The sequence below is a fragment of the Lissotriton helveticus genome, chromosome 2_1 (assembly GCF_964261635.1).
Source record: "Lissotriton helveticus chromosome 2_1, aLisHel1.1, whole genome shotgun sequence".
Lineage (NCBI taxonomy): Eukaryota > Metazoa > Chordata > Amphibia > Caudata > Salamandridae > Lissotriton > Lissotriton helveticus.
In genome coordinates, this window is record NC_136059.1 from 1,792,146,522 (window position 1) to 1,792,161,418 (window position 14,897).

General features: G+C 47.4%; 1 protein-coding gene across 2 annotated transcripts in view; it reads left to right on the forward strand.

The window, feature by feature from the left end:
• Positions 1-14,897, forward strand: part of LARP7 (La ribonucleoprotein 7, transcriptional regulator) — a 118,663-nt gene that overhangs the window by 57,643 nt on the left and 46,123 nt on the right. Inside the window, exons 8-10 of one of the 2 annotated variants that reach the window (XM_078676731.1) lie at positions 142-280; positions 3,799-3,959; positions 6,397-6,503. In XM_078676731.1, coding sequence (XP_078532857.1) covers positions 142-280; positions 3,799-3,959; positions 6,397-6,503 — 407 coding nt within the window. The remainder of the gene's footprint in view (positions 1-141; positions 281-3,798; positions 3,960-6,396; positions 6,504-14,897) is intronic. The other variant, XM_078676732.1, reaches the window with a different exon arrangement.

A 14,897-nucleotide genomic window follows, 5' to 3' on the forward strand; every position in this document is an offset into this window, starting at 1 on the left:
TCAATTTACAGTTGATCTATTTTAGAGAACAGTGACCGGAGTAGAATTGTAAACACTATTTCTTATGTAGAAAGTTACGCAGACATGTTGCTCCTGGTATAAATCACTGCACACCTAACAATGCACCATGCTCCGTTGTAGAAGTTTCTACTGAGGAAGAAAAAGATGGCATGGACAAGAAAGATACAACGATGTCCAAAGTTAAAAGGAAACGTAAGAAGAAACACAAGGAAAGGCACAAGGTGGGAGAAGAGGTTATTCCCTTACGAGTGCTTCCAAAGTAAGTGAACTGCTAACTTGAATATTTCTTTCCTTTTATTGCAATTTCTGAGTCTCCAAAACACCTAACCTGTGATGTAAAATGTCATACTCCAGCTTAATATTTGAATAAAGATTCTGGAGGAAGTCCAGTTATCTACAGTCAGGCTGTGAAAATATAGACCATGGCTACTCTCAAACAATTTCCCAGGGGCCAAAAAGTTTTGTCTGTGGTGTGGCCAAGGGCCGTATTGATGCCAGCAGGGTAGCGGTCGGGGAGCAGGGGTAAAGGTGGGTGTAGACGAAGCAAAGCATGTACATCAAATGACTCAATTTCAAAATGTGAAACCAGAAGACTTTCGCATAAATTCCAGCTTTCCCACTTGATCAAACTGAGTCATCCTGGGCAATTGTTTTTGTATCACTATCCCTCCTTTTACTTCATTATCACTTATAAGAGGACCTTGAAATACATTACTTCAACATGTGCACTGTATGAAACCTTCTCATGTGTTTTAATTTAATAAACTATAATGTCTGTGTATATTAGCAACCAAGGCCACCCAAAGGGTGCACATAACAACTAACTTGCCTCTATTATCATTGTTGTCGGGGTGGGTGGAAGCATTCATGTTTCTAAATCAATGTTTGAAAACAATTTTTTTTAAATACTTCTCAATGCACTGATATAATATGATGTACTAAAGTATAGCGATTCTGCATGTTAATAAAATACACCTTTTGTATTTGGAGAGAATTTATCTGTACTTTTACACATTTGTTGCACAATGTCTTTAAACATGATTGTATTCATAAAGTTAAGCACTGCAAGACACCCAAGTTGTTTCCTTTTTATCATTTTACTTTGCATATTTTTAACGTTGGTGCTAAGTCGGTGCTGACTTTTACCTGGGGGTCTCATTTAAAGGTCAGGAGGGCCGCACTTTGAGTATCCCTGATCTATACCCTTCCATTGTACTCAAGAACAACCCAGGGCTCCTGTTTATGTCGCCCCTGCAACTGAAGATATGTCTTACTAGAACCAACCAAACACCCATTCTGTGGTCAATAATAGTTCCGTCAACTTGCTTTGCATGTTCATTTCCTCATCTGTCGAAGACTGACTAGGTGTGTTGGAGTGACAAAGCCATTTGCACACGTACTTTAACTTGAATTTGCAAACTGTCAAAGCGATTTGGGAATTGTGTATGTATGCCCATTCTTAACATTACCCCAGTACGATGTAGTTCTGTGCATCGGTAAATTTCTTAACGCAGCAGGGAGTGAGCCCACCAAAACATTTCTGTTTGAAGACGGTGTAAGGAAAAAAAAGAGGTTACGCCAGCAAAAAGTGCACCAGTGATCTGCATCTAATGAGATTAGCACTTAGAGAATCCTGTAAAGCTCGGTCTAAATGTTGTCTTTCCATATTAACCTGTAACCCGGTGCCTAGAATGGACCTGTTGCTGTGGTCCCATTAAAGATCCCTGTTTCCGCTAACATGAATAAAAAACTGAAATCAGTTACTTGTTTTGTTCTGTCTTTACCTGCTGGAACCGGAACAGCAGCTAATAATAGCTATTACAAATTCTAGTTTCTTTCCTCCTCCCTCTTCCTGTAAACTAAAAGGAAACTTGGAACTATGAGTTATAGGTTGTGAATCATATCACTTTTGCCTATACTTGGGGAAAAATGCACAGGAATAGAAAGTATGATTTATTAATGTTACAAATCATTTTTCTGCCTCTCCTGCATCTTGATATTTACATAATAGAGTAAGCAGAATGTATTAAAATGTATTCAGTATCTGCTGTCTACTTTCTTTAATGTAAATATTTTTGTTCGGACTATTTATAGAAGTAAATTATAAGGGTCCCTACTAACGAAGTTGGCATAGAATATATTGCTCAGAAGAAACAGTTTGCAAACAGAGATGTTTCACTGTTCGAGAAAAATACGTTTGTTATAATCTTGGCTTTTAGCTTTGTGAAAGTTAAAATTGCAATGTGAAACAATGTAATAGTAAATAAATAATGTGAATTTTATTTTTATTTCCTAATTTGAAAAATCTTTTAGGAAAGTGTTGATTGTACATTGCTTAATTGTAATTAAAGGAGAAGTCATACAAATAAAGTACTTAGTTATCAGATACTTAAAACATAAGGCTGTTCTTAAGAAAGCTGTTAACTGAAAACAACAGCTGGCTTGGTGTCTCCGTTAAAATCGCTTTTCTGGCAGCAACCATGCTCGTGTGTGCTGCCTTTTTGCCATTTCCTATGGTTACTCTTAAGTCAAGCAAGAATTCCCTTTGGAACACCTTTGATTAGAGACACAGCATTCAACAAATAACGAAGATCAATAGCATTAACATAGAAATAGACATATGAGGCAATACAAAAACGAAACTATGAAAAGTCCTACACAATTTATTTATACAATGCAAAAGTAAAACATCATTGAGCACCAAATAAAACAACATCAATTAAAATAGTGGGGAAGAGCAAAAATTAAGGAAACATTCAGTTCCTATTTTGCAAAGAAAGGAGGTATGTACGAAAATTAAATTCAGCAAAAAATGTCTTATAGTTCTAGTTTTATATTGATGGCCGATCGGTATTTAGCGGGAGAGTGTCCTTGAACACCTTGCGTTTTGGCAGCTATAATGAAACAATTTTTTGGGGAAGAAACTATGTATATACCTGATGAAGGTGGTCTAATCAACTGATCCACCGAAACGCGTCGCATGATAGAAGGAGGATTTTGTATCTTAACGCTCTGAAAATAATTCTGACATTTTTTGCTGAATTTAATTTTCGTACATACCTCCTTTCTTTGCAAAATAGGAACTGAATGTTTCCTTAATTTTTGCTCTTCCCCACTATTTTAATTGATGTTGTTTTATTTGGTGCTCAATGATGTTTTACTTTTGCATTGTATAAATAAATTGTGTAGGACTTTTCATAGTTTCGTTTTTGTATTGCCTCATATGTCTATTTCTATGTTAATGCTATTGATCTTCGTTATTTATTGAATGCTGTGGCTCTAATCAAAGGTGTTCCAAAGGGAATTCTTGCTTGACTTAAGAGTCTTTTCGGTACCCTATCCCTTTGGGTTACGGGGTCCCTCTCTCTTTTACTAGAGCATTTCCTATGGTTACCCATGATCAGTGCCCCATCTGAGTATCGAGCAAATGCTGGGCTATGTGAAAACAGTGTTTGTGCCTGATCAAGATGTTAGCTTTTCGGTAAATCAGCCCACCTGCAGCTTAAAAAAAAATTATTTGCAGAGAAAAGAGGTTGAAAAGAGGAAAGATGTGCAGTAATTGCAAACTCCTATACTGCAGGCTATGGTGGTCCTTTCCCAATGCAACATCAAAAGGCATTTTACTGCTATTTCATGAGTGGTATTTCCACACAGTACTTCCTGAGTGCTTGGGACAATGGCATTAGTCTTTTGAGAAAAAATGGATTTGTTTTGCATTGTTCCTTAAGTACTACGAAAAACTCTTCTACTACCCATTCTTTTCTCTTTCTCATACAGGAAGGAATGGATGGATCTTAAAGTTGAGTATTTGGCGTTACAAAAAGCCAGTATGGCTGCTCTAAAGAAAGCAATGTCGCAAATGAAACAAAATGAGAATGCAGGGCAGATGGAAACTGACACTACTGGACAATGCAAGCCTGAAATAAAAAATGGAACAGGTAACTAAAATTGATGCCAGGTCTAACATACAGTGTTGGTGGTACAGTGTTGGTGGCTTTCCTTGATTCATTTGTTTAGCCCATATAGTTGTGAGATATTGCCTTTGGCGTCTGTGATTGCAGTCTATTACCAAATGCATGCAAAACGGTAGACACCTGCAATATGAAATATTTTGTAGTGTTACATTCTATTCTCATTTGAGTGCGTCTCTTCTCATATTCCACCTTTCATTATCCTAGATCTGTGTGAGAGCCCCAGAAACTTTGCATCTAAGAGTTATGGTATGCCGCATGTTTCTGTTCAAGGTGTACATGTTGTGTACTTTACTGCCATTTAATGTTGGGATCATAATTTTAGAAATAGTTTTGTCAAAGTCTTCTGCCTTCAGGTGTGAGTTAGATGACTTGTGATCACTTTCCCTGAACCTCTTACGGTACAAGGACAAAAGCTCTTCCTCAGATCATCTTTTTCCAGCTTTGGTTCCGGGGTATTTACGAGGTGTTTGCAAGTACTCAGGGAAGGAAGCCAAACACCCACTAAAAAAAAGTTCTCAGAGTGATAATGGCAGACTGTTGATAGTCATCGGCATGGTAGACACAGACACAGCTTTATATTTTTTCAACATTGTTTTCAGACTTCCCTATAATCTTTACTTCTTAGATCTCATAGCAGTGAGTCTGGGGTGATATTTATGGAAAATTCCCTTTATAAATATTGACCTTCCTTCTATCCCCAGAAATACCTCCTTATCCATGGAGAATAACAAGAACAATTGTAATATGAGTAAAAGTAAAACCTTCACTTGCCCAATATTGTCTCACGAAAAATCTGCTAAGTCTCCCTCAAAGAAATTTCAAAGAGGAGTACAACAGGGGCACTGAGAGAGGCTGTATTTGATCTTATCATAATCTAGCCACACAACTTGACATAGTTGAGGGACAACTGAGCTCATCCTTGCTAAGTTTACAAGGGCACCCAACCATTATGCTGAAATCATCCCCTCTCCCTCAGAGGCTGGTTTATACACCACACTGACATTACAGACGCAGAGGATGATTCTAATCAATCGATCTCCAGATGTACATGATATCAGATAGAGCAGGCAACTCTGAACTTTGAAAAGGTGATCAATCTCAACATTAGAATCCCCCCCAGCAAGAGGATCGATCTTGACAATAGGATTGATCTTGACAAGTGGATCAACCCCGAAAGGACAGTCAAAGTCTAGAGGGAGCTGTTGTGCCGTGACTTATCAATCTCAACCTAGATCAACCGGGTAGAACATTACAGTTTTGAATATAGCTGAAAAAAAGGAGTTAACTTTAATGAATAAGACAGAAGTATGACTTGCTCATATTATTCTGAACGCTTTCATTGAATAAGTGTGCACAATTTTACACCCATTCATTGTTTATTGATTTTTAAATATTTTAACCCAATTGCTTTTGAAATTATTTTGTTCATTTTTTTATAGGGATTGAACTATTTAGGTTATATCTTAAATATATTGTTTGCACAGCTGATTTGCACACACCATGTGCACGTTTGTTGAAGAATACCCTACTGCACAGGTTAAGTAAATTGTCTAGAAACCACTTCATTTCTGTGTAGTAGATTATTTGGGCATGATTGAACCTTAGTCACAATGTGCAACGAGATTGTGACATATCTACCCACTGTCCAGTATGCCAATTCTTTACAGAAATCAGTTGCTTAACCCCTTCCGTGTTCATGACGAGCTGAGCTCGTCATGAGTTGCGCCGCTCGCATGCTCATAACGAGCTCAGCTCGTCATGTAACGCAGCTTTTTAAAAAAAGCCGCACAGCGCAAAAATAGCGGCCGCACGCATGCGGTTAAAGCCTTGTTTTCCATCCCAGTATTAAGATTGTAAAGTCTGAGTCTCAACCAGTTCTGATGGAAAGCAGGAAAGCAAAGGAAAAATGTCCTTCATTGTGATTGCAGTATCACGAGTCTTCCCTCAAGTAGCATATGCTATTCTAGCACCGACGACAATTTTGGGGATGGGTGAAAAAAGAAATGCAGGAACTGGGGTAGGGGAAGATGGCTTTTTTCCATTTTCTGCCACGGCAAAATGATGCAAAAAATTATGAAGGTTTTTAGCTTTGCTGTTCACTCTCGTGGTACTGTGATTATTCATAACATAGCTTAAATGTATGGTATTGAGGACGACTCACATATATTCACTCAATTATATTCGTTTTTTTTTACATTTGTACGCATTCTATACATCAAAGTTGTTTGCTACTGCATTGTAAATCCAATGTTAAACAACATACATATTTATCAAACTCTTTATTACTTGAAAGAAGAATGAGGGTATCATGCTAGTTTATCACTTAATGTGAAGTAGAGATAATCACTTTTTTTGCATATTTGTATATATAATCTTTGTTTTTTCCTACCCATTTTCATAGTAGCTGCAGACAAAAAAATTGTAAGCCCGATGGGGCCACAGTTCGTCACTGGAGTGATATTAAAGCTCACATGCACTGAGCCTCTCCCTGGGAGAAAAGTGATCAAGGTAAATGTTCTTATTTTGTTAAGGTTTCTTTTTTCTAGCATACCCACAGGACCATTAATCCTTCTTTGATGTTAAAAAATAAATAATTAACTCGTTTAATGCAGAATGTTAAAGAAGGGGAAATGTTGGCTGATTGAAGAATGTGTACATCCTGAGTGACTATTCGTGACTTCTGACACAAGTATTACCAGCAAAGAAATTGTTCTATATTTGCCGGATGGCGAGTTGTCAACTGTTTATTTGTCCATTCCTGAAAACTTCAGAAAATTTGTGTCTCACTTTTTGCTTTTTGATTTTATTCGAATGAAGGTCCTGAAGTGAGTCTTAATGGCATTGCCTTTTGAAAGCATTGCTCTTTACATGTGTGTGACTGTCTTCATGATTGATCAAAGCAAAGCTATATCCCTGTTCCTTTCTTTCAGCAACATTTTCATTGTGTTAACTAATGACTTGTTTTCTTGGCTTTATTATTAATCATTTTTCTTCCGGTGGTTGCATTTCAATAAAATAACACAATTGCAGATTTCATACTCTTAGTCCTGAGATGAGGAAGGCAGCCATCACGTTGAATGTTTATTATTGATTGTGGTCCAGACGCCACTCGATATTTAGGTTTCCAGCATCCATCAACTTCAAATGAATGCCTTTGAAAGTCCTCATTTGGAAAAACAAAAGTCTAAGGCAGTGACCACCAGTTGGTTAAGGCCTCTTGTTGAAGTTTAGAAAAGTATATTTATATGATGGCATTACCCTCCAGAGTCTAGGGTTTTGTCTGAAAAGCAGAGCTGTGGGAGCAATACTTAACAGAAGGGAGATACCCAAGGGGTTTAAGAAGGTTTTTAGCTTTTCCCATTAAGCATATGAGAAACAATGTTATGATGTCTACTGGGATTATTCCAGTTGGGATCAGTCTGAGCTGAAAGTATGTTATCTGTTTGAGTTTCATTTGAAAGGAGGTATTTCTTGGAGGAAAGGGACGAAGTCAGGAGATATTATCTGACTGACGAGAGCATGTAAGCCATAGCCAACCCTTAAAAACATTGCAATATTAAGACTTCCAGCTTAAAATACATTTTAGCTGTATCAGGCTTCCAAAGTAGGATCCTGCTAGCTGCCGATACCTAGTATATGTATAGTCCTGTAACATGTTGCCGCCCACAATGTTTCGGCAGTTAACATGTTCTCTTCAAGCCATTTACAGAAATTAGCATAGAGCAGATTGCATTCTAACTGCCTTTCCAGATTCCTGTGGAGTCTTCATGCCACTTACATAAATTTATGTATATCACAAAATGCCCAGTTGAAGAGATGATTGCCCCTGCTGATCTTTCAGGAGTTGAAATATTTACACTGATGTTATTGAACTGAAAGAATATTGCCACATTTTGATAAGTCGCATTGTTTACCCAGAAAAGGCGACATATGACTTTGAAAGTTGCGAAACACCCTTAGGCTTGGTGCAAGAGCTCAGCAAAATTTATAATAAAATATAATATTTTGAACTCTGTAACTTAACGTCTCCTGGTTATAAAACTTCAGGTTTCTATCTAAAACTGTTTTATTCTTTCAAGAGATCAAGTAACATAGTTGATAAAGTATCTGGTAAACTGGAAAGCCATATAGGAGATAATAGAAGTGATATATCTGATAGAGACTTCTAACTACAGATTCCTTACCTTTGAATTTCCCCAGGCGTCAGACTAGATCCAGAAGATTTTTCATTAGCAGTACCCCTGCACTGGTAGGCTACATATGTCAGTCATCAGCAATTTCCACGCCGGAAGTGATGTTGCAGCACCTATATATGCGCCACCCAGGCATGCTGATACCAGTTCTTTTCTTTCTACACCAGCCAGCGCTGATCCGAGAAAAGAGCTAAACTCAGTCAGTCTTTGATAGATTTGTTTTGACATTTTGTCGACAGTTTTTGATGTTTTTCCTCCTGGTGTGTTGAGCATGGAATCGTGCAAGACTGGATTCAAGCCTTGCGGAGCCTGTCACTGCCTGATGCAGGTGACGGACCCGCACCTCCTCTGTCTGTGGTGTTTGGAGCGTCACCACGACCTGAAGTTGTGAACCGATTGCCGGACCATGCACTCGAAGACGTTGAGGGGCCGGTCCCTAAAACTCATGGTGGCCTGGCTTCCGACTCTGTGCAAGTCTTGGTCACGGTAGAGTTGAAGGCCCCAGGACTGGTAGTGCAGTCTGAAGTCTACATCGTCCCAATCAAAGTACTCCGTATACTCAGGTAACACGATGAGCGAGCATCAGCATGTTGGGCGTTGTTCCTTGTAATGTGTGCCTGGCCCGACTCCGTGCCTCTCCGACTTTCCGGGAGCCGGAGCGACCCCTGACCAACTGAAGTTCTATGAGGTCATGCGACTCATATTTGGGCAGCCCGACCCCTCTGACGTGCCTTTGGGCCCTGTGCGATTGGAGGGGGCCCCATCTAGTTCGTACTGGCTTCTCTGGCCCTGGCTCCAGAGCGCCACCAAGGATCCAGTACTCACAAATTGTTCATTCAATCTCCCATTTATTCCTATGGGCCTGTAGGCCCATGGGAACGAATGGGAAGACATTCCTTAATTGCGATTCGCAACGCGGGCCGTTTTTGTTACAGGCCCGCTTTATCTGCAAAATCTGCCCTGTAAGAATATCGTCTGAAAACCGGCACTGGCAAAGAGCTCGGTCGCACCACTGCCCCCCCTCACTCCCCAGTCCTGCCCTGGTCAGCAGTTTTGCTTGCTGGAGAGTCCAAGGCAGCTCTCACTAAGAGATTCATTTCGTCTGGAGTGGAGTTCAGGCCTCCGGTACTCCTTTCTGCCCATGCTTCCCCTACCCAGAGTTCTCAAGAAGATGAGGCACCACCGGGCCCTCGTCATCCTTGTGGCTCTGGACTGGGCATGGAGAGTCTGGTATCCCAAGCTAGTGAGCATGGCCATCGATCCTCCGATCAGGCTGCCCCTGTGGGAAGATTACTGTCACAGAAGCAGGGGAAGGTTATTCACCTGAACCTGTCTGCTCTCCGCCTTCTTGCGTGGAGATTGAGCGGTGACATTTGACAGCTTTTAACTTTAATCCCAAAGTCTTGGCAGCAGGGCATCCCTCCACCAAGACGATATATGCCTGCCATTGGAAAAAAGTTTGTGGCATGTTTTGCAGAAAAAACTATTGATCCCCTTTCTGCTACTCTTTCTGACGTCTTACTCTTCATTCTTTCCCTTGCCCAGCAGGGCTTTGCTCTAGGGCACTCTTAAGGACTATCTATCTTCCATTTCTGCCTTCTTGCGGTTGCTTTGTAGTGTAGTTCCTATATTCCCAATAGGCCCTGCGCATTGGAATAATATATCCTATAGATTTGACGTAGCACTTAGGTCAGTAGGTCTCTATCGAATATACTAAACTTAATTGTGAGTGCGAGCTAGCTCAGAGGTCACTAGAAACTTTCTCGAATTCACAAGAAGGGATTCGTTTCTGACAACCGCATAAACATAACAACTTTGTTTCCCTAGGACTGGAATAACTATCTTCAGAGTCGTGGAAACAATAGATAAGTATTTCACTCAGTCAATTGTGCATGCTTCGTTTCTACAGAGTTTCAATAAAAAGGGTTTTTACTGAACAGTCTTCTTTCTCATGCAAGAGACGTGAACTGCTAAAATCGTTAGGCAGAATGCAAAGTATAATGCGTACAGCGAGAATAGTATTATAAAATAATACTGTAAGAGCATTGAATGGTTTCTAAGCCATATAAAAATACATACATAAATACATAGACTAAAATACTCAGCTGGTGCTTCTAAAATACGCCTACCCCAATGTACCTAACCTAAGTCTAGTACGAGGGAGGGAGGAAGTAAGTATGGTCTTTAGCATAGGTTTAGTTTTGCCAAGAATCTGCCAAAGGTTTTTAGGGCTCGGGCCTACGTCACACGAAGTGGGGCGGGGCTTCCGAGCTCTAATGTTATAAAAAAAAAAAAGTTCAGAAAGGGCTGTGGGCTGCCGCATTCCAGAAAGCACGCTGTTTTTGCGTGTGGTATTCTGCCATGTGAATGGTAATTGGTCCAGGCAAGGCTGTGTTTAAGTAAGGCAGCACGCCATAGGGCTTTGGAATTTTTGCAATGTCCACTTCCTGCATAAAGTGTTCGGACACGCGCAGAAGAATACATAAATCCTCAATTACCAGCTGTCCGAGGTGCCGGTAATTGAAGGCAGATGGTGCTGGGAGCGTGTGCACTGCTGTGTTTTTTTTCCCTTGAGCTCTGTGTGCGCGCCGGCAAACCCGCGCCTGCTCTTTGACTGAGGTAGGCTAAACAAGCATTGGCAAAGCAAATAGGACTCTCCTATAAAAAATCTGTTGGTTTTGTGGCGGTGCAGAGTGGCGGTGCAGAGTGGCGGTGCAGAGTGGTTGTGCAGAGTGGCGGTGCGGCGGTGCAGAGTGGCGGTGCAGAGTGGCGGTGCAGAGTGGCGGTGCAGAGTGGCGGTGCAGAGTGGCGGTGCAGAGTGGCGGTGCAGAGTGGCGGTGCAGAGTGGCGGTGCAGAGTGGCGGTGCAGAGTGGAGGTGCAGAGTGGCGGTGCAGAGTGGAGGTGCAGAGTGGCGGTGCAGAGTGGCAGTACGGTGGTGCAGAGTGGCGGTGCAGAGTGGCGGTGCAGAGTGGCGGTGCAGAGTGGCGGTGCAGAGTGGCAGTGCAGAGTGCAGAGTGGCGGTGCAGAGTGGCGGTGCAGAGTGGCGGTGCAGAGTGCAGAGTGGCGGTGCAGAGTGGCGGTGCAGAGTGGCGGTGCAGAGTGGCGGTGCAGAGTGGCGGTGCAGAGTGGCGGTGCGGTGGTGCAGAGTGGCAGTGCAGAGTGGCAGTGCGGTGGTGCAGAGTGGCGGTGCAGAGTGGCGGTGCAGAGTGGCGGTGCAGAGTGGCGGTGCAGAGTGGCGGTGCAGAGTGCAGAGTGGCGGTGTAGAGTGGCGGTGCAGAGTGGCGGTGCAGAGTGGCAGTGCAGAGTGGCAGAGCGGCGGTGTAGAGTGGCGGTGCAGAGTGGCGGTGCAGAGTGGCAGTGCAGAGTGGCAGAGCGGCGGTGCAGAGCGGCGGTGCAGAGCGGCGGTGCAGAGTGGCGGTGCAGAGTGGCAGTGCAGAGTGGTGGTGCAGAGTGGCGGTGCAGAGTGCAGAGTGGCGGTGCAGAGTGGCGGTGCAGAGTGGCGGTGCAGTGCAGAGTGGCGGTGCAGTGCAGAGTGGCGGTGCAGTGGTGCAGTGTGGCGGTGCAGAGTGGCGGTGCAGAGTGCAGAGTGGCGGTGCATAGTGGCGGTGCAGAGTGCAGAGTGGCGGTGCATAGTGGCGGTGCAGTGGTGCAGAGTGGCGGTGCATAGTGGCGGTGCAGAGTGGCGGTGCAGTGGTGCAGAGTGGCGGTGCAGAGTGGCGGTGCAGAGTGGCGGTGCAGAGTGCAGAGTGGCGGTGCAGAGTGGCGGTGCAGAGTGGCGGTGCAGAGTGGCGGGGCATAGTGGCGGTGCAGAGTGGCGGTGCAGAGTGGCGGTGCAGAGTGGTGGGGCAGAGTGCAGAGTGGCGGTGCAGAGTGGCGGTGCAGAGTGGCGGGGCAGAGTGCAGAGTGGCGGTGCAGAGTGGCGGTGCAGAGTGGCGGTGCAGAGTGGCAGTGCAGAGTGGCAGTGCAGAGTGGCAGTGCAGAGTGGCAGTGCAGAGTGGCGGTGCATAGTGGCGGTGCAGAGTGCAGAGTGGCGGTGCAGTGGTGCAGAGTGGCGGTGCAGAGTGGCGGTGCAGAGTGGCGGTGCAGAGTGGCGGTGCAGAGTGCAGAGTGGCGGTGCAGAGTGGCGGTGCAGAGTGGCGGTGCAGAGTGGCGGGGCATAGTGGCGGTGCAGAGTGCAGAGTGGCGGTGCAGAGTGGCAGTGCAGAGTGGCAGTGCAGAGTGGCAGTGCGGTGGTGCAGTGCGGTGGTGCAGTGCGGTGGTGCAGTGCGGTGGTGCAGAGTGGCGGTGCAGAGTGCAGAGTGGCGGTGCAGAGTGGCGCTGCGGTGGTGCAGAGTGGCGGTGCAGAGTGGCGGTGCAGAGTGGCGGTGCAGAGTGGCGGTGCAGAGTGGCGGTGCAGAGTGGCGGTGCAGAGTGGCGGTGCAGAGTGGCGGTGCAGTGCGGCGGTGCAGAGTGGCGGTGCCGAGTGGTGGTGCAGAGTGGCGGTGCAGAGTGGCGGTGCCGAGTGGTGGTGCAGAGTGGCGGTGCGGTGGTGCAGAGTGGCGGTGCAGAGTGGCGGTGCAGAGTGGCGGTGCAGAGTGGCGGTGCAGAGTGGCGGTGCAGAGTGGCGGTGCGGTGGTGCAGAGTGGCGGTGCAGAGTGGCGGTGCGGTGGTGCAGAGTGGCGGTGCAGAGTGGCGGTGCAGAGTGCAGAGTGGCGGTGCAGAGTGGCGGTGCAGAGTGGCGGTGCAGAGTGGCGGTGCAGAGTGCAGAGTGGTGGTGCAGAGGTGCAGAGTGGCGGTGCAGAGTGGCGGTGCAGAGTGGTGGTGCAGAGGTGCAGAGTGGCGGTGCAGAGTGGCGGTGCAGAGTGGCAGTGCAGGTGCAGAGTGGCGGTGCAGAGTGGCAGTGCAGTGGTGCAGAGTGGCGGTGCAGAGTGGTGGTGCAGAGTGGCGGTGCAGAGTGGCGGTGCGGTGGTGCAGAGTGGCGGTGCAGTGCAGCAGAGTGGCGGTGCAGAGTGGCGGTGCAGAGTGGCGGTGCAGAGTGGCGGTGCAGAGTGCAGAGTGGCGGTGCAGAGTGGCGGTGCAGAGTGGCGGTGCAGAGTGCAGAGTGGCGGTGCAGAGTGGCGGTGCAGAGTGGTGGTGCGGTGGTGCAGAGTGGCAGTGCGGTGGTGCAGAGTGGCGGTGCAGAGTGGCGGTGCAGAGTGGCGGTGCAGAGTGGCGGTGCAGAGTGGCGGTGCAGAGTGGTGGTGCAGAGTGGCGGTGCGGTGGTGCAGAGTGGCGGTGCAGAGTGGCGGTGCAGAGTGGCGGTGCAGAGTGGTGGTGCAGAGTGGCGGTGCAGAGTGCAGAGTGGCGGTGCAGAGTGGCGGTGCAGAGTGGCGGTGCAGAGTGCAGAGTGGTGGTGCAGAGGTGCAGAGTGGCGGTGCAGAGTGGCAGTGCAGAGTGGTGGTGCGGCGGTGCAGAGTGGCGGTGCAGAGTGGCAGTGCAGGTGCAGAGTGGCGGTGCAGAGTGGCGGTGCAGAGTGGCGGTGCAGAGTGGCGGTGCAGAGTGGCGGTGCAGAGTGGCGGTGCAGAGTGGCGGTGCAGTGCAGCAGAGTGGCGGTGCAGAGTGGCGGTGCAGAGTGGCGGTGCAGAGTGCAGAGTGGCGGTGCAGAGTGCAGAGTGGCGGTGCAGAGTGGCGGTGCAGAGTGGCGGTGCAGAGTGGCGGTGCAGAGTGGCAGTGCAGAGTGGCGGTGCGGTGGTGCAGAGTGGCAGTGCGGCGGTGCAGAGTGGCGGTGCAGAGTGGTGGTGCAGAGTGCAGAGTGGTGGTGCAGAGTGGTGGTGCAGAGTGGCGGTGCGGTGGTGCAGAGTGGCGGTGCAGAGTGGCGGTGCAGAGTGGGAGTGCAGAGTGGTGGTGCAGAGTGGCAGTGCAGAGTGGCGCTGCAGAGTGGCGCTGCAGAGTGGCGCTGCAGAGTGGCGCTGCAGAGTGGCGCTGCAGTGGTGCAGAGTGGCGCTGCAGTGTGCAGAGTGGCGGTGCAGAGTGGCGGTGCAGAGTGGCGGTGCAGAGTGGCGGTGCAGAGTGGCGGTACAGAGTGGCGGTGCAGAGTGGCGGTGCAGAGTGCAGAGTGGTGGTGCAGAGTGGCGGTGCAGAGTGGCAGTGCAGAGTGCAGAGTGGCGGTGCAGAGTGGCGGTGCAGAGTGGCGGTGCAGAGTGGCGGTGCAGAGTGCAGAGTGGCGGTGCAGAGTGCAGAGTGGCGGCGCAGAGTGGCGGCGCAGAGTGGCGGTGCAGAGTGCAGAGTGGCGGTGCAGAGTGGCGGTGCAGAGTGGCGGTGCAGAGTGGCGGTGCAGAGTGGCGGTGCAGAGTGGCGGTGCAGAGTGGCGGTGCAGAGTGCAGAGTGCCGGTGCAGAGTGCAGAGTGGCGGTGCAGAGTGGCGGTGCAGAGTGCAGAGTGGCGGTGCAGAGTGCAGAGTGGCGGTGCAGAGTGGCGGTGCAGAGTGCAGAGTGGTGGTGCAGAGGTGCAGAGTGGCGGTGCAGAGTGGCAGTGCAGAGTGGTGGTGCGGCGGTGCAGAGTGGCGGTGCAGAGTGGCAGTGCAGGTGCAGAGTGGCGGTGCAGAGTGGCGGTGCAGTGCAGCAGAGTGGCGGTGCAGAGTGGCGGTGCAGAGTGGCGGTGCAGAGTGCAGAGTGGCGGTGCAGAGTGGCGGTGCAGAGTGGCGGTGCAGAGTGGCGGTGCAGAGTGGCGGTGCAGAGTGGCGGTGCAGAGT